Source organism: Aotus nancymaae, unplaced genomic scaffold (assembly GCF_030222135.1).
Source record: "Aotus nancymaae isolate 86718 unplaced genomic scaffold, 86718_ANA_hifiasm-v0.15.2.pri h1tg000011l, whole genome shotgun sequence".
Taxonomy (NCBI): domain Eukaryota; kingdom Metazoa; phylum Chordata; class Mammalia; order Primates; family Aotidae; genus Aotus; species Aotus nancymaae.
Window position 1 is genome coordinate 33627797 of NW_026988422.1, and position 19768 is coordinate 33647564.

The window sequence follows — 19768 nt, forward strand, 5'->3', positions numbered from 1 at the left end:
TGGTGTATAGGAATGCTTGTGATTTTTGCACATTGATTTTGTATCCTGAGACTTTGCTGAAGTTGCTTATCAGTTTCAGGAGATTTTGGGCTGAGATGATGGGGTCTTCTAGATATACAATCATGTCGTCTGCAAATAGAGCCAATTTGACTTCCTCCTTTCCTAATTGAATACCCTTTATTTCTTTTTCTTGCCTGATTGCTCTGGCTAGAACTTCCAGTACTATATTGAATAGGAGTGGTGAGAGAGGGCATCCTTGTCTAGTGCCAGATTTCAAAGGGAATGCTTCCAGTTTTTGCCCGTTCAGTATGATATTGGCTGTCGGTTTGTCGTAAATAGCTTTTATTATTTTGAGATATGTTCCGTCGATACCTAGTTTATTGAGGGTTTTTAGCATAAAGGGCTGTTGAATTTTGTCAAAGGCCTTCTCTGCATCGATTGAGATAATCATGTGGTTTTTGTCTTTGGTTCTGTTTATGTGGTGAATTACATTTATAGACTTGCGTATATTGAACCAGCCTTGCATCCCTGGGATGAATCCTACTTGATCATGGTGGATAAGCTTTTTGATGTGCTGTTGCAATCGGCTTGCCAGTATTTTATTGAAGATTTTTGCATCTATGTTCATCATGGATATTGGCCTGTAGTTTTCTTTTCTTGTTGAGTCTCTGCCGGGTTTTGGTATTAGGATGATGTTGGTCTCATAAAATGATTTGGGAAGGATTCCCTCTTTTTGGATTATTTGGAATAGTTTCAGTAGGAATGGTATCAGTTCCTCTTTGTATGTCTGGTAGAATTCTGCTGTGAACCCATCTGGACCTGGGCTTTTTTTGGGTGGTAGGCTCTTTATTGCTGCCTCGACTTCAGACCTTGTTATTGGTCTATTCAGGGTTTCAACTTCTTCCTGGTTTAGGCTTGGGAGGAGGCAGCTGTCCAGGAATTTATCCATTTCCTCCAGGTTTTCTAATTTATGTGCATAGAGTTGTTTGTAATAATCTCTGATGATGGTTTGAATTTCTGTGGCATCTGTGGTGATATCCCCTTTGTCATTTTTTATTGCATCTATTTGATTATTCTCTCTTTCCTTTTTTATTAGTCTGGCTAGTGGTCTGTCTATTTTGTTGATCTTTTCAAAAAACCAGCTCCTGGATTTATTGATTTTTTGAAGGGTTTTTCGTGTCTCTATCTCCTTCAATTCTGCTTTGATCTTAGTTATTTCTTGTCTTCTGCTAGGTTTTGAGTTTTTTTGATCTTGCTCCTCTAGCTCTTTCAATTTTGACGATAGAGTGTCAATTTTAGATCTCTCCTTTCTTCTCATGTGGGCACTTATTGCTATATATTTTCCTCTAGAGACTGCTTTAAATGTGTCCCAGAGATTCTGGTATGTGGTGTCTTCATTCTCGTTGGTTTCGAAGAACGTCTTTATTTCTGCCTTCATTTCATTGTTTATCCAGTCAACATTCAGGAGAAAGTTGTTCATTTTCCATGAGGCTGTGTGGTTCTGGGTTGGCTTCTGAATTCTGAGTTCTAACTTGATTGCACTGTGGTCTGAGAGACTGTTTGTTATGGTTTCCGTTCTTTTGCATTTGCTGAGGAGTGATTTACTTCCAATTATGTGGTCAATTTTAGAGTAGGTGTGATGTGGTGCTGAGAAGAATGTATATTCTGTGGATTTGGGGTGGAGAGTTCTGTAAATGTCTATTAGGTTTGCTTGTTCCAGGTCTGAGTTCAAGTCCTGGATATCCTTGTTAATTTTCTGTCTCGTTGATCTGTCTAATATTGACAATGGTGTGTTGAAGTCTCCCACTATTATTGTGTGGGAGTCTAAGTCTCTTTGTAAGTCTTTAAGAACTTGCCTTATGTATCTGGGTGCTCCTGTATTAGGTGCATATATATTTAGGATCGTTAGCTCTTCTTGCTGCATTGATCCTTTTACCATTATGTAATGTCCTTCTTTGTCTCTTTTGATCTTTGTTGCTTTAAAGTCTATTTTATCAGAGATGAGAATTGCAACTCCTGCTTTTTTTTGCTCTCCATTTGCTTGGTAAATCTTCCTCCATCCCTTTATTTTGAGCCTTTGTGTATCCTTGCATACAAGATGGGTTTCCTGGATACAGCACACTGATGGGTTTTGGCTTTTTATCCAATTTGCCAGTCTGTGTCTTTTGATTGGGGCGTTTAGTCCGTTTACATTTAGGGTTAATATTGTTATGTGTGAATTCGATCCTGTCATTTTGGTGCTAGGTGGCTGTTTTGCCCTTTGGTTGATACAGATTCTTCATTGTGTTGATACTCTTTACCTTTTCGTGTGTTTTTGGAGTGGCTGGTACTGGTTGTTCTTTTCTATGTGTAGTGCCTCCTTCAGGAGCTCTTGTAGAGCTGGTCTGGTGGTGATGAACTCTCTGAGTTCTTGCTTGTTCACAAAGGATTTTATTTTTCCTTCACTTATGAAGCTTAGTTTGGCTGGATACGAAATTCTGGGTTGAAAGTTCTTTTCCTTAAGGATGTTGAATATCGGCCCCCACTCTCTTCTGGCCTGTAGGGTTTCTGCTGAGAGATCTGCAGTGAGTCTGATGGGCTTCCCTTTGTGGGTAACCCGACCTTTCTCTCTGGCTGCCCTTAGTATTTTCTCCTTCATTTCAACCCTGGTGAATCTGATGATTATGTGTCTTGGGGTTGCTCTTCTAGAGGAGTATCTTTGTGGTGTTCTCTGTATTTCCTGGACTTGAATCTCGGCCTGCCTTGTTAGGTTGGGGAAGTTTTCCTGGATAATATCCTGAAGAGTATTTTCCAGCTTGGATGCATTCTCTTCGTCACATTCAGGTACACCTATCAAACGTAGATTAGGTCTTTTCACGTAGTCCCATATTTCTTGTTGACTTTGTTCATTCCTTTTTACCCTGTTTTCTCTGATCTTGCCTTCTCGTTTTATTTCATTGAGTTGATCTTCGACCTCTGATATCCTTTCTTCTGCTTGGTCAATTCGGCTGTTGAAACTTGTGCATGCTTCACGAAGTTCTCGTGTTGTGTTTTTCAGCTCCATCAATTCACTCATATTCCTCTCTAAGTTGTCCATTCTTGTTAGCATTTCGTCAAGTCTTTTTTCAAGGTTCTTAGTTTCTTTGCATTGGGTTAGAACATGTTCTTTTAGCTCACGGAAGTTTCTTATTATCCACTTTCTGAAAGCTGTTTCTGTCATTTCATCACACTCATTCTCCATCCAGTCTTGTTCCCTTGCTGGTGGGGAGTTATGATCCCTTGTAGGAGGAGAAGTGTTCTGGTTTTGGGTGTTTTCATCCTTTTTGCGCTGGTTTCTTCCCATCTTTGTGGATTTATTCACCTGTTGACTTTGTAGTTGTTGTCTTTCTGATTTTGGTAATTTTAAGTCTGCTGTGGCAGAACTCATAAACCCCCTGCTCTTCTCCCCAGGTGTTCTGTCCCAGGGAGTTACGGTTCCCCTGTGCGGTTGCTGTTTTCCCTGCCCACAAGGTGGCAGCCTAGTCACACTCAGGTTGCAGAGGCTTCGCTAAGCTGCTGTGGGCTCCACCCAGCTTCCGTGTGAACTTCTGGGTGTAGTTAGAACTGCTTCCGATATGTTGGCCCGCCCCTGTAGTGACGGAGTCTCTGTAGTGGCGGGTTGCCTTGGTAGATAGCCCTGGGAACAGCAGGGTGCCTATGGAGAACGCCCCTCCTCCACAGAGCTGGACCGTCCCGGTTTCAGTTGTGTTTCAGGTCTTCTTGCTGGGTAAGAGGGGACACCGTCTCATCTGATCTGCCTCCGGAGCCGCTGCGTTGGCTAAAGCCGCGGCTCTGAGATTCGTGGCGCTGGCCTGGCTCCCCGTTTCAGCTCCCCTTGCTGGCTTATAGGGGACTCAGACTCTCTCACTCTGTACAGTGAGCCGTTGGCTCGGGGTGCCGGCCCAGCGGCTGCGCTGTTCAAGCCAGCGGCGCCAGCCGCGCTGGCGACCCGTGTGGCTTCTCTGCATGTGAATCTCCTGGTCTGTGGGCAGTAAAAATCAGTCTGGAAATACGGCGTCCACTCACCCTCTGTGCTTTCTCTCGGAGCTGCATTCCCGAGTTCCTCCTAAGCGGCCATCTTGGATCTCTCCAAAAGCAAATTTTTTAATTAAAAATGGTAGAGGCAATATTATGAAAGACGTGTCAATAACACAAAACTAAACCAAGTAAAACTGTGAAAAGAATAGGACTGATCTATTAAAAGGTGTTGATAATCCTTTGGATATATACCCAGTAATGGGATTGCTGGGTCAAATGGAATTTCTATTTCTAGGTCCTTGAGGAATCACCACACTGTCTTCCACAATGGTTGAACTAATTTACACTCCCACCAACAGTGTAAAAGTGTTCCTATTTCTCCACATCCTCTCCAGCATCTGTTGTCGCCAGATTTTTTTTTTTTTTTTTTTTTGAGACGGAGTTTCGCTCATTACCCAGACTGGAGTGCAATGGCGCGATCTCGGCTCACCGCAACCTCCACCTCCTGGGTTCAGGCAATTCTCCTGCCTCAGCCTCCTGAGTAGCTGGGATTACAGGCACGCGCCACCATGCCCAGCTAATTTTTTGTATTTTTAGTAGAGACGGGGTTTCACCATGTTGACCAGGATGGTCTCGATCTCTTGACCTCGTGATCCACCCGCCTCGGCCTCCCAAAGTGCTGGGATTACAGACTTGAGCCACCGCGCCCGGCTGTTGTCTCCAGATTTTTTAATGATCGCCATTCTAATCTCAATGTAGTTTTGATTTGCATTTCTCTAATGACCAGTGATGATGAGCATTTTTTCATATGCTTGTTGGCCTCATGTATGTCTTCTTTTGTAAAGTATCTGTTCATATCCTTCGCCCATTTTTGAATGGGCTTGTTTGTTTTTTTCTTGTAAATCTGTTTTAGCTCGTTGTAAATTCTGGATATCAGCCCTTTGTCAGACGGGTAGGCTGCAAAAATTTTTTCCCATTCTGTTGGTTGCTGATTCACTCTATTGACTGTTTCTTTTGCCGTGCAGAAGCTGTGGAGTTTGATTAGGTCCCATTTGTCTATTTTGGCTTTTGTTGCCAATGCTTTTGGTGTTTTGGTCATGAAGTCCTTGCCTACGCCTATGTCCTGAATGGTTTTGCCTAGGTTTCCTTCTAGGGTTTTTATGGTGTTAGGTCTTATGTTTAAGTCTTTAATCCATCTGGAGTCAATTTTAGTGTAAGGTGTCAGGAAGGGGTTGAGTTTCTGCTTTCTGCATATGGCTAGCCAGTTTTCCCAACACCACTTATTGAACAGGGAATCCTTTCCCCATTGCCTGTTTTTATCAGGTTTGTCAAAGATCAGATGGTTGTAGATATGTTGTGTTGCCTCCGACACCTCTGTTCTGTTCCATTGGTCTATATCTCTGTTTTGGTACCAGTACCATGCTGTTGGAGAACTATGACAAGAAGTTCATTAAGGTTATTGTTATGAGAAACTCTGCCAATACCAACTGCCTGACTGCCTCCAATTTGGCTCCATCCATCTTCAAGGAAAACTTCAGTTGCCTGACTTGTTTGGATTACAACCAAACTAAAACTCAAACTACTCTTAAACGTGGTGTGACTGCTGACAATGTAAAGAATATTGTTATCTGGGGAAATAATTTCTTGACTCAGTATCCAGATGTCAACCAAGCCAAGGTAGTTGTTTCTGAAGCTCTGAAAGATGACAGCTGGCCCCAGGGAGAATTCACAACTGTGCAGCAGCATGGTGCTGTTCGAGGCTGGAAAATCATCCAGGGCGATGCCCACTGCAAGAGCCATCTCCAACCACATCGGAGGAGTCTGGCTCGGAACCCCATAGGGAGAGTCTGTGTCCACTGGATTTATCTCTGATAGTAGCGCCTATGGTATTCCCGTTCATCGTTCTATTCATTCTCTGCTGTATTCAAGAATAAAACCTGGAAGTTTGTTGAAGCTCTCTCTTTTAATGATTCCTCATGTAAGAAGATGGATCTTACTGCAAAGGAACTGGCAGGGAAAACAAAGAAATTGCTTTAGAATTGCTTTCCTCTGTCTGACTATAAATCATTTTGATGTTACTAAGTGCCCCAATGAAGAATCAAAATGTCGTCTTTGCCACTAGCACTAAATAATAATACTGCTATGTGTAAATTACTTGTGAAAAACAACATGTTTTGAAAATTATGCGCTTCTCGGTACAGACTTGTAACAGTTTATCATCATTCCGTTAATCCTGCATTCTAAATAAAACTTTATATTCAAATAAAAAATAATAAAGGCAAAAAATATATATAAATAAATAAATAAATAAATAAAAGGTGTTGATAAGTGATGTCCAATCTAGGACAGGTCAAGTGGGCAACATAATAAGGAAACGTCAAAATACTCAGTTAACCAAATCAAACCATAGTAAATATTTTGGGTATATGTATATATATTTTTCTAACTTCCTAATGGACTTTTTAAGTATACACATAACTGAAATACCATATATTTCCTCACAAGTCAAGATTTTTAATAAAGTAAAATGTTCTGACTTCAATGCAATAAAAGTGGATACTAATTGATGAAAATATGACCTCTGGGGGATAAAAAAATTATTCTAAACATTTTTATAAGCTCTCTAACTTTAGTTAATACTCCATTAGAATTCTAAATTATTTAGTTATTGGAGTATTAGCTAAAGTTAGAGAGCTTATGAAAATACAGGAACCAACAGCCACCAAGCAGAGAATCATATCAAGAACTCAACCTCTTTTACAATAATGGCTTGGGATTTTATACATTGGCTTTGTTCTGACTTTTTTCTTCTCTTCCCTAATTTGATTTTCCATTTAGTTGCTGTTGGTGTATAGATTATACTGGAGACTACTATTCTAAGTGAAGTAACTCAGGAATGGAAAACCAAACATTGTATGTTCTCACTGATATGTAGGTCCTAAGCTATGAGGACAAAAAGGCATAGAATGACACAATGGACTTTGGAGACTTAGGGAGATGAAGGAAGGGGGGGCAAGCGATAAAAGACTACAAATAGGGTGCTGTGCATAGTGCTTGGGTGACAGGTGCACCAAAATCTCACAAATCACCACTAAAGAACTTACTAATGTAACCAGTTACCACCTGTACCCCAATAACTTATGGAAAAAAATTCCAAGCCAAAGACTGAGTGGCACACCTAATCTCTCAAGTTGCCTGCTTGAGCCTTTCCCAAGTGTACTTTGCTTTTTTTGAACAAACTTTTACCTCTGCCTTAAACCCACCTCTGCCTCCTCAGCTGAATTATTTCCTCTGAGAAGGCAAGGACCCAAATTGCTGCACGTTGTTGCACACTCACTGCTGGTAACAGTCTTACTGTCTCAGGGGTGGCAGGGGCAGGAGAAAATTCACATATAAGTGAATCTGCATGGTTCAAACCCATATTGTTCAAGGGTCAACTGTACGTACATACTTGTATTTTTTAACTTGAAGATGCACATCTCATTTGTACAGTTAATGAATAAAAATTTAAAAGGCTTATATATATATATGTTTAAGAACAAATATGGCATCATTCTTAAAATATAAGTTACATACCATAAGATTCACCATTTGTCATAAATATTCTGCAATAATGTTGTTCATTCCTACATTCCACAAAATATTCTGACTCATTATATTGATATGGTACTTACAGGACATAATAATGAGGAAGAAGGAAGTATTCTTTTGGAGGCCTTAGACATATTTGAATCATTGGTGATAAACCACCTCAGTAAAGTTTCTGGAGGTCCAGAGGTCACCATTGTACTGGTCTCTGGTAGACTTGGACATCAAGTAATTATGTGACTTAAGCTGCTCATTTTAACCTAGATACTGTCATTCGCTTCAAACCAGGAAATTGAGAAATAAGAATAGCATTCTATCATCAAGTGAAAATGATATATAAGAAATCAAAGTTAGCAGTTCCAGGGCTGTGCATGAGTTGCTTTAGCTTATGGCTCAGCACCTTCAACAACTGCTCCTTACTGAATTGCCTTCTCTCCCTCAATGCACACCTGTGGCTACGTGATTTCCTTATAACCAATGGACTGAATAAAACTTTGGCTTGAAGCTACAGCTGGTTTTACATAATATGTTGACATTAATTAGAAGTGAAGATCCGCAGCTTTACACTTCCAATTAACTGTTTGTGTTCAAGTATTAATATAGTTAGTATTATGGTTGTGGTCCTATAGAACATTGGTAAGGAGAAATTCTATATCTGGGAAGAAATCAAGGCACTGCATTTGGTTGCTACCTTGGTTTGGCTAGAAATTAAGAATGAATCTATATGGATTCATGGACAGTTGATAATAGTTTGTTTAGATGGTCATGGCTTAGAACAAATGGAATTGGAAAATGGGTGACAAATAAGCCAGGGGAAGAATTATGGTGATAGACCTCTCAGACCGAGCACAGGTTGTCAAATACATGTCTCATTTGAATGCTTACCAAAGGGCATCTACTGGAGAGGAAGCTTTATTAATAAGATATATAAATTACAAGTCCTTTGCATGTTAGCCTATTTTTTCAGCAACTCCAATGCTTACTCAATGGGCCCCTACATAGAGAACCCATGATCAGGGTTTCAGGTTATGTTACAAAACCACATGGAATTCTTCATAAGAATTATCTGGCTATCGATGCTGATGAGCCTCTTGAATACTGAGCCACTAATATTACACGGAATTCTGTGAGAATCTATTAGCCCCTCAATGGGAGGTTTATAATACTGGAATCCTTCTATCATGGAATATGTACAATTTTTGCCTCGTTGGAATAAACATGTATTCTGGATATGCATATTCTTCCTAACCATAATACGTGAGGTTGCATCACCATCTATGGATTTAATTAAGACCATATTCACCATAATGGTATTCTGTACAAAATTGCTGCTCATTAAATTTATTTTAGAGCAACACAGTTGGAGCAATGGGCTTATAACCATAGGATTCACTGGTCTTAACTAATACATGATTACCCATAACCAGAAGTTGCAATAGAATAGTGGAATAGTGCATACCGAAGACTCCTATATGGCTCTTATGGTAGACAAAGTCTTCATTCCCTGGATTTGGAAATGAAGATGTGACAGTAGGAGTAGCTTCTCTCACTGTTGTACCTAATTACTAAGCAAAGTTTTGCTTTCCATTTCCACAGCTTTCAGCCCTGTTGGGTTGCAGATACTTGTTCTTAAGGAAGATATGTTTCCACCAGAGTAGAAAATAGCATTTTCGTTAAATTGAAATTAAGGCTGGTTATGATGATATGAGTTAGTATCTGTAAAGATGATTCTCAAAGAAAGCAGAAGGAATTAATGTATGCATAATTAGCTCAGATAGCATGGTAAAAAGTGTCTAAAATATTTGAGTTGAGAGCATTTACTACTTGGATTTTGGCATGACAAATTATGTTACAAAGACAATATAAACTGTATTTTTCTTTCTTATATCCTTCTTTCAGAATTTCTTAAAAATCAATACAAATAGTACTTAACTCTAAAATTTACTTTATAAGGAAACATGGAGTTATAAAGATATTCAACATTCTTGGTAAGAAAAAAGTTGCTTAAAATACACAGTGATGAAAATGCAGTGAGTGAATATCTACTTGGGTATACATTGAGGCTCTAACTGCAATGGAGATTATAGTTGACTGCTAGTCCTTTACTACTATCAGTGTGCAGACATGTACTTAGAAGGTATATCATTTGTTTACAAGATATATTACTTGATCAAACTAGATTGCAAATTATGTAATTTACATTAATTTTTTGGCTTTCAATTTTAATAGAAATGTTCTTTTTTTTCTATATACTTTTTTTTATTGTACTTTAGGTTCTGGGGTGCATGTGCAGATCATGCAGGATTGTTGCATAGGTACATACATGGCAAGGTGGTTTGCTGCCTTCCTTTCCCCTTCACCTATATCTGGGATTTCTCCCCATGTTATCCCTCCCCACCCTCTCTACCCGCTGCTGTCCCTCCCCTAGTCCCCCGCAACCGACCGCGGTGTGTGATGCCCCCCTCCCTGTGTCCATGTGTTCTCATTGAGTTACTCTTTCACTTACTTTGTAGGAAATAAATTTCTTATTCCATTGAGTGGTGCCAAATGATAAATGAACACTCTTGGAAATTAGCTTGATCTCCAAATGCTTTAAGAAAAATAAGACTGTTAATTCCTACTTCTGAGTCTTTTTTTTAATTCACAATTTGAGGATAAAACTAGAAGCATTTAAGGTAATACATATAACATGATGGCATAGACTAGGCAGTAAGGATAATTGTAATTTTTATTCTTCCAGTTGTTTTATTCCACTTCCACATTAAGAGAAATTAAAACTACAGATGTATCATTTTAAGATTTTTATCATTTATTCTTACAACTTAATTTCAATCCACTTAATTTATAATTCTGGAAAAATGAAAGAAATATTATTTAAAACTTAGGATAATTTTTAAATACCAAAAAGCTTATTTATATATAAAATATAAATTTTATATTTATTGTAACAAATAAATGTCATAGATACTTTAATTAAAAATTGGCTTATATTGATTAAAATATTATAAGTACCTATTACATATTAACAATTATACTATTACAGTTTCAATAATTACAGTTTCAATATATGATGTAAGGCATGGTCCCTGCCTCCTGGAGATTACATGTCAAGACTTTTACAAAAGTGGTTAATAATTTAAAGCACAAATATCAGTATTTGAGACTGAGATAACTAAGGGAAATATTAGAATTTATTTTATTTTAAGACTTTTATTGAGTAAATAAAAACTAAACAGAGTAACCTCCAATGATATTCCTTATGTACTCTACCACTATAATTTTATTCTCTGTTTTTCTCCTTTTTAACATTTGTATGTGGGTATGAAGCTAGATTAAGAAAGATCATAACAATATTTTGCTTTTTGACAAAAGGTAAGTAAAGTTTAGAATAAGGTATCAATGTTACAGAAACACTTTTGTTTTTGTGGGGTTTTTTTTCCCAGTGAGGTTCAGAGAAAATTCAAAAGAAAGCCATTAAGATGCAGTCCATTGGAATGGATGTATGGCTTTGTGAAATAACTTACAGCATTTTGCTGAATGTAGTTAAAGGCATAGGAAGATTGATTGGATGATTCTCCCATAACGAAAGATCTGTAGTATATGGATTTTAGAAAAATGTTTCCCAGTGTTCTACTGGTTGATTAGGAAATGTTGAAGTTCTCTGAATTTTATTAACTCTATTCCTGTGTCTGAAGCCAGGAGACTAACATATAGATAAAGTAAATGCTCTGAATTTTCAACCTACTTTACAATGAAAATATAGTCAATTTGAAGTACTCCCATGGAGGCTTGTGAGCATTAAATATTTACCTTGGAATCTATGTAATACCTTCTAAACCGCTTCATAGCATTTCTCATTTCTTTATTTCTCAGGGTATAAATGGCTGGATTTAGGAGAGGGGTAATAACAGAATAGAACACAGCAAGAAATTTGTCCACCCAGGTGATGCTAAGTGGCCACACATAGATGAAGATGCAGGGCCCAAAGAAGAGCACCACCACTGTGATGTGGGCAGTACAGGTAGAGAGTGCCTTAGAAGCCCCAGTTTTAGAGCTTCGGTGGACAGTGAGAAGAATATATGTATAGGATGTCAGCAACAGAATAAAGCAAGTCATGGCCAGAATTCCACTGTCACCATTCATTAACATTTCCAAGTTAGAGGAATCCATGCAGGCAAGCTTGATTACCAGTGGTATATCACAGAAGAAGCTGTCTATTTCCCTGGGGCCACAGAATGGCAGCTGAACAATCACAACCATTTGACTCATGGCATGCACAAAGCCAATAGTCCAGGAAGTCAACACCAGTCTAATACACTTTTGCAGGCTCATAATGGTAGAGTAGTGGAGTGGTTTGCAGATTGCCACATAGCGATCATAGGACATTACCACCAGTAGCACCATCTCACCTCCTCCAACAAAATGCACAAAAATGATTTGGGACATGCAGCCTCCAAAGGAAATGGTCTTGTTCACTCTAAGAAAGTCTGTAATCATCTTAGGAGTGGTGATGGAGGAAAGCCACATATCAATAAAGGACAGGTTGGCCAATAAGAAGTACATTGGGGAATGGAGATGGGAATCAATGATGATTAAGATCATGATGACAATATTTCCAGATATGATGATCAGATAAAGCATAAAAAATATTACTAAGAGTATAATCTGAATATTCCATGAATGGTAAAGTCCCAGAAGCACAAATTCTGAAATTACAGACTGATTTCCTTTATCCAGTTTATTCAGTGTGAACCTAGAGAGAACAGATGATCAGTTAGTACGTTGAAGGGTACTTAGTTTTTAGAATTTGGTGTTTGTATTGAAATTTAGATCTATATCTGATAGTAAAAAGTATAATCATGAAGATAAATCCTGGCCTAATATACATAGTATTATCCCAAAAAGAGAAGCTAACTGTCTCCAATTGGCTCTCTAAGAGACAAAGCCTGAGATGGGATTGTTATGAAAATGATTTATTGAATTTATTGAGAAGGTAGTCTCATGAGAAGATAAAGCAAGATAGCAAATTGAAAGGCTAAAAAGATCGTGGCATCCCCAGAAACTAGTTATTCCTCCTGTCCAGAAAGAAGAATCTAATAGGGCACCATCACCAACCATTATACTAAGTAACTCAAACTTAGGTTATACCTTAGAAAGATAATGGTGAAGATACATTGGAATTCAGTACAAATTACATAATACAACATTATGGTTTCTCTATATCATTTATATAAGGCATTATAAAACTAATTTTTAGCTTATCACTCTAAAATATATGTTGAGGCAATCTTTTAGAAGCTACATAAAAAGGTCACATCTTGCATGATAATTTAAATACAAAACCAAGCACATAACTTATTAAAATCTAGAATTAAATAAAATTTACATAGTTAACTAAATGGATTAGGAAAAAAAAATCTGTGAAGAGTCATGTAAAAATGAGACTAACCAAAGTGGGAGGTCACTAGATTCATATTCTGAACTCTGAATGGAAGCTCCTTATAACTCAAATTTATTAATAGGAAATATTTACTTTTCACTGAGAAAGTAGAGCAAGATGGCAGAATAGAACCCTGAGGCAATCATCACCCAGTATGAACATCAAATTGAACAAATATCCACATATGAGAACATATTTACAAGAGATAAACCAGGTGAGATATCACAGTTTCTAGTTTTAGCTTCCTAACAAGAAAAGATGCATTAAAGAAGGTAGAAACGAGTCTTGCATTGCCTATATTACCTCACCACCAACCTCAAGCAGTGTGGTATGGAAAAATAATCTGTCTTAAGACTGTGGGATTCAAGTACAACTTAGCATAGTGCAGCTGACTTGATAAGTAAAAGAAAAAATTGATGAGCTTGAAGACAGTCTATTTGAAAATACACAGAAAAGAAAAAAGAAAATGAAAAGAAATAAAACACTTAAAAAATCTATGATATAGTATCAAAAGAGCAAATATAAGAATAATTGGCCTTCAAAGCAGAGTAGAGAAAGAAGATATAGAAAGATTATTCAAAGAAATAATATGAGAAAACTTTTTCAAACCTGGAGAAAGATATAAATATCCAAGTACAAGAATGTTTAAGATTATCAAGAAGATCAAGTAAGACTCCCAAGGCATATAATAATTTAATGTTTTGCCTTGGAACTCATTACCAGTCACACCACAGTAAAACAGCTCACCAGGCAGAACCCCACAGCTCCTGCTTCTAGGCTGGTGCCCACAAATCAGCTTAAACCTGCCTGGGCCAGAAAGGAATCCACCACCATAATGGGATGAGCACAAGTTTCAGCCTAGCTTCACTGCTGAATGACTAACATGGATTCAGACCATGAGTAAATTTCAGTGGCAGGTAGGTCATTGTGACTGCAACCCTTGGACAGGCCTCAATGATATGCTGGTCTGGAAAGCTATGGCATTAGGTGCAACTCAGTGAAGCTTACTTGTGGTAGCCATTGGATTGTCTGCATCCATGCAGTGCAGTCTGGAGAGACTCCTTTTACTTTGGGGAGTAAGAAGTATTCAGGGGACTTTGCCTTGGAACTTAGTACCAGCCTCACCACAGGAAAACACATCACTGAGAAGAAATCTATGGCTCCTGATTGCAGGCCTGTATTTTCAGATTGAGCTTTTAGACCCACCTTGGGCCAGAAAAAAAAAACTTCATTCCTGGTGGGATGGACCTAAGTACCAACTAGCTTCACAACTGACTGACAAAGTGGCCTCAGGCTCTGAATAAATATCAGTGGCAGTCAGGCAGTAATGTCTTCAGGCCTCAAGTAAAGTGCAGTACTGTTCTAGTCTGGAAGAGTGTGGGATTCAGGTGCAACTTAGCATGGTGCTAGCTGACTTGATAATTTAAAAAAAAATTATGAGCTTGAAGACAAGCTATTTGAAAATGCACACAAGAGAAAAAAGAATGAAAAGAAAAACCACTTACAAAATTTATGATATAGCATCAAAAGAGCAAAAATAAGTATAATTGGCCTTCAAGGGAGAGTAGAGAAAGAAAAGGTATAGAAAGATTGTTCAAAAATATAATATCAAAAAACTTTTCAAACATAGAGAAAGATATAAAATCCAAGTACAAGAATGTTTAAGATTATCAAGAAGATCAATCAAGTAAGACTCCAACGGCAAATAATAAATTCTCAAAGGTCAATACAAAGTGAGGATTCTAAAAGCAGCAAGATAAAAAAATAGTATATAAAGAAGTTTTGATACATCTGGCAGCAGAATTCTTAGTAGAAACTAAGGCAGGAGGGAGTGAGATGACATATTTATAGTGTTGACTGAAAAAAAAAAATCTGTCAGTCAACTGGGAATAGTGTACCCAGCAAAGCAATACTTCAAACTTAATGGAGAGATACTTCTCAAACAACAGTTGAGAAACTTTTTCAACACCAGACATGTCTTACAAGAAATTCTAAAGGGAGTTCTGAAATATGAAAGAAAAGAATGCTAGAGTTCTTTTAAAAATCTGAAGATATAGAAGTAATTAATAAAAATAAGTATACCAATATGTTTAGAGTACTCTAATGTTGTAATTGTGTGTAAACCATTGATGTCATTGATGTCCTTAGCATATAGACTAAAAGACAAAACTGTTAAAGTAGTAATAACTACAAACATTTTTCAAGATATAGGTAATGCAAAAAAAAGATGTAAATTGAGACATCAACAAGTAAAAATTTGGGACCATGGATCCAAAGTGTAGAGATTTTTGTTTATCATTTTATTTGTGATCAAAGTTAAGTTGTCATCAGCTTAAAATTATTATAATTATAAGATAATTACTTATAACTATATTTTTGTATGCCTCATGGTAACAACAAAAGGAAAAACCTATAATAAACACACTAACAATAAAAAAGCAAGGGATTAAAGCATACTACCAGAGAAAAGTACTTAACCACAAAGGAAGATACTAAGAAAGGAAGAAAGACAGGAGTTAAACAATTAGAAAACAAGTAACCACATGGCAGTAGTAATTCTTTGCCTATCAATACAGCAGGTTGACATAAAAATTGTAAATATATATACACCTAACACTGGCTCACCCTAATGTATAAAGCAAATATTTACAACCTGAAAGGAGAGTTCAACTGCAATACTATAATAATAGGGGATTTCAACACCTCATTTTCAGCAATAAACAGATCACCCAGACAGGAAATCAACAAGAAACATTAGAATTCAACTGCACTCTAGACTATATGAACCATACAGATACTTGCAGAACATTTTACCCAAGAAGTGCAGGTTAAACATTTTCCTCAATAGTATATGGAACATTCTCCAAAATAGACCATATGTTAGGATACAAACAAGTCTTAACCAATCTACAGAACCAATGAAATCCCTGTTAAAATACTAATGACATTCTCCACAGAAATAGATAAAAATCCTAAATTCATATGGAAAGGCACATGACCCCAGATAGACAATGCAGTCTTGAGCAAAAAGAGCAAAGCTGGAAGCATCTTCATAATACACTATAAGATATTGTAACCCAAGCAACATGGTACTGGCATAAAAACAGACACATAGACCAACAGAACAGAATAGAGGACCCCAGAAATAAATTCATGCATTTACAGTCAACTGATTTTTGACAAACATTCCAAGAACATATTGGGGAAAGGACAGTCACTTCAATAAATTGTGCTGAGAAAACTGAATATCCACATGCAGAATAATGAAACTAGACTCCTATCTCTTACAGTACACAAAACTCTAAATGGATTAAAACAATTAAATGTAAGACCTGAAACTATGAAATTACTAGAAGACAACATAGGAGAAATGCAATATGAAACTGAGCTAGGCAAGAATATTTTTGAATTAGACCTCAAAAGCATAGGCTGCAAAAGTAAAAATAGACAAATGGGATTACATAAAACTAAAATTATTCTGCACAGCAAAGTAATCCACGGAATGAAGGGACAACCTACAGAATGGGAGAGAGTATTTACCAACTATCCATTTGACAAGGGGTTAGTAACCAGAATGTATAAGGAACACAATTCAATAGCAAACAAACAAATCTGATTTGAAAATGGACAAAAAACCTGAATAAACATTTCTCAAAAGAAGATATACAAATGGCCAATAGATATATGGAAATATGCTTAGCATTACAAATTATGAAGAAAAATCAAAATCACAATGTGATATCACCTCATCCCAGTTAGAATGGCTATCATCAAGAAGACAAAAAATAACACATGCTGATGTGGATGTGAGGAAAAGAGACTGTTTTGCACTGTTCATTGGTATGTAAATTACTACTGTGCAGCCATTATGAAAAACAGTATAGTAGTTTCCAAAAAAATTAAAACTACCACATGATCCAACAATTCCATTACTGGTTATATATTTAAAGGAAATGAAATCAGTATGTAAAGGAGATAGCTGCATTCTCATGTTTATTGCAGCACTACTCAAAATAACCGAAGTACGAGATCAACTTAAATGCCATCTACAGATGAATGAAGAAAGAAATGAATGAAAGAAAGAAAATGTGGTATGCACATAGAATGGAATACTATTCAGCCACAAAACAGAATAAAACTCTGTAATTTGCAGCAACATTAATGAACTAGGACATTTACATTAAGTGAAGAAAGCCAGCCACAGAAAGACAACATCACATGGTCTCGTGGATTCTAAAAAAAAAGCAGATTTAGTAGAAGTAGAGTATAGAATAGTGGTTCAAAGGCTGGAGATGGTAAGAGGGAAGGGAAGATCAAGAGAGGTCAGTCAATTAATATAAAGTTACAGTTAAAAAAGAATAAGTTTTCATGGTCTATTAAATAATATGGTGACTATAGTTAATACAACATAGTGTATATTTCAAGATAGCTAAAAGTGAAGTTTTGTTTTGTTTGTTTTGAGATGGAGTCTTGCTCTTGCTTCCCAGGCTTGAGTGCAATGGCACTCTGCCTCCCAGGTTTAAGCGACTTTCCTGCCTCAGCCTCCCAAGTAGCTGAGATTATAGGAATTTTCCACCATGCCCAGCTAATTTTTGTATTTTTAGTAGAAATGGGGTTTCACTATGTTTGCCAGGCTGGTCTCAAACTCCTGACCTCAAGTAATCCACCTGCCTCAGCCTTCCAAAGTGCTGGGATTGCAGGCATGAGCTGCCATGCCTGGCCTAGAATTGAAGATTTTGAGTGTTGTTACCCCAAAGAAATTATAAATGTTTAAAGTGATGTGTATAGTAATTACCCTAATTCAATTATAATGTGATATATACATGCATTGAAACCTCACACTACACTCAATAAATATGCACAATTTTTGTGTCAAGTAGAAATAAAAACTAATTAATACATCATCAATAGACTGGATAAAGAAAATGTGGCACATATACACCATGGAATACTACACAGCCATAAAAAATGATGAGTTCGTGTCTTTCATAGGGACTTGGATGAATCTGGAAATCATCATTCTCAGCAAACTGACACAAGAACAGAAAACCAAACACAGTATGTTATCACTCATAGGTGGGTGTTGAACAATTAGGACATATGGACACAGGGAAGGGAGCATCACACACTGCGGTCAGTAGGTGGTGGCTACGGGAGGGACAGCAGGGGTCAGGAGAGTGGGGAGGAATAATGAAGTGAGAAATACCAGATATAGGTGATGGGGGAATGAAGGCAGCAAACCACGTTGCCATGTATGTACCTATGCAACAATCCTGCATGATCTGCCCATGTACCCCAGAACCTAAAGTACAATAAAAAAAAATTTTTTAACTAATTAATGCAAAAACTAAAAGCATTGAACTCTCTTTTTAAAAAAAACATTGAACTTCAATTATATAAATGGATGCTGGGAAATCTCTAGGCTTTGAGATATTACCATCTTCTGATCATCAAGGTTAGAAAAGTTATCTATTTGGGGGCCAGGCATGATAGCTCACATCTGTAATCCAAGCACTTTGGGATGCCTAGGCAGACAGATCACTTGAGGCCAGGAGTTCAAGACCAGTCTGGTCAACATGGTAAAAACCTGTCTTTCTTCAAAAAAAATTAGCCGGGTGTACTGGTAGGGGTCTGTAATACCAGCTACTCAGGAGGCTGAGGCAAGAGAATCACTTGAACACAGGAGGCAGGTGGGGAGGCTGAGGCAGGAGAATAGCTTCAACCTGGGAGGTGGAGGTTGCAGTGAGATCACACCACTGCTTTTCAGCCTAGGCAACAGAGTGAGGCTCCATCTAAAAACAAAGAAGAAAAAGTCTTATCTATTGTCTATCCATCTATCTATATCTAATCTATGGGGATCACTCCGCCAGCGTAGAGACCCCTCCGCGTCTCCGCCATTACGGAGTTAGACCCCAGACATGTTTCACCCTGGCTGGGGGCAGTCGAGCTAAGGAAAAAGAAGGAAGTGAAAGAGGCCTGAGTTTGCAGAAGCCTATTCTTGATCCACTGAGCTAATGGCATGTCTGGGTGAGGCCTGCGCAACCATTTACGAGACTACTGTCTCCCTTGAAGTTCCCATTCTGGACTGGTTTTATGACTCTGTTTACCTGCATTCACTAAATCCTGTGATCGCTCACATGTTACTAGAAAATTGCTACCCCTCAAATTATCACTTGCCTTGATGTCACTTACTGTAACTGTAGTTATCGATAAGAGGATAAGAATCTTTATAGGATAAGAATCTTTTGTTTGTTTTGTGTTCAGTGACGTTTAGATAATCCCACATGCTACCCCTTTTTCCGAGTACTTTGTAACTTTTTGTTCCCCTTTGATGAATACCTTCACAATGGGACTTATGTCAGTTGCTGTATGTAACAACATATATAAACTTGTGCACGAGAATAAACTGCTGACTTGGGCATTCCTTAGTCAGTCCTCCAGATCCCATTTTGTCTATCTCTCTTTTCTTCTGTGCACTCTCTCTTCCAGGTATTGGGACCCTCTTGCTGGTCAAGAGACCCCTGGCAGACATGCCGATCTTACGGACAGCAACATAATCTATCATTTATATTTTCTAGGGTAATAATTATATATATATAATATCAATCTCTTTTGATTTACCCCTCCCTCCTGTCATCTCCAGTCTTTGGTAACCACTATTCTACACTCTACTTCTATTAAATCCACTTATTTATTACCTTACTCCTTGACCTTGTGACTCTGATCTAAATACTTATTTTTCTA

The 19768-nt window shown here is 37.7% G+C and overlaps 1 protein-coding gene across 1 annotated transcript; it reads right to left on the reverse strand.

Annotated features, from left to right (window-relative positions):
• Positions 1-11382: 11382 nt before the first annotated feature.
• On the reverse strand, positions 11383-19556 carry LOC105729105 (olfactory receptor 4K14-like). Its single transcript, XM_012469773.3, has 2 exons — positions 19414-19556; positions 11383-12337 (listed from the first exon to the last, which is right to left on the reverse strand). The coding sequence occupies exons 1-2, from the start codon at positions 19554-19556 to the stop codon at positions 11383-11385; spliced, it is 1098 nt and encodes a 365-aa protein (XP_012325196.3).
• Positions 19557-19768: the final 212 nt, after the last annotated feature.

Bases quoted from the DNA above. Each gene is read 5' to 3' on its own strand.
- LOC105729105 (XM_012469773.3), bottom strand. From the start codon at position 19,556: ATGTCTGCCAGGGGTCTCTTGACCAGCAAGAGGGTCCCAATACCTGGA. The intron at 12,338-19,413 runs GTTTATATATGT...TGTTCTCTCTAG, and splicing joins CAGTTTATTCTCGTGCACAA to GTTCACACTGAATAAACTGG.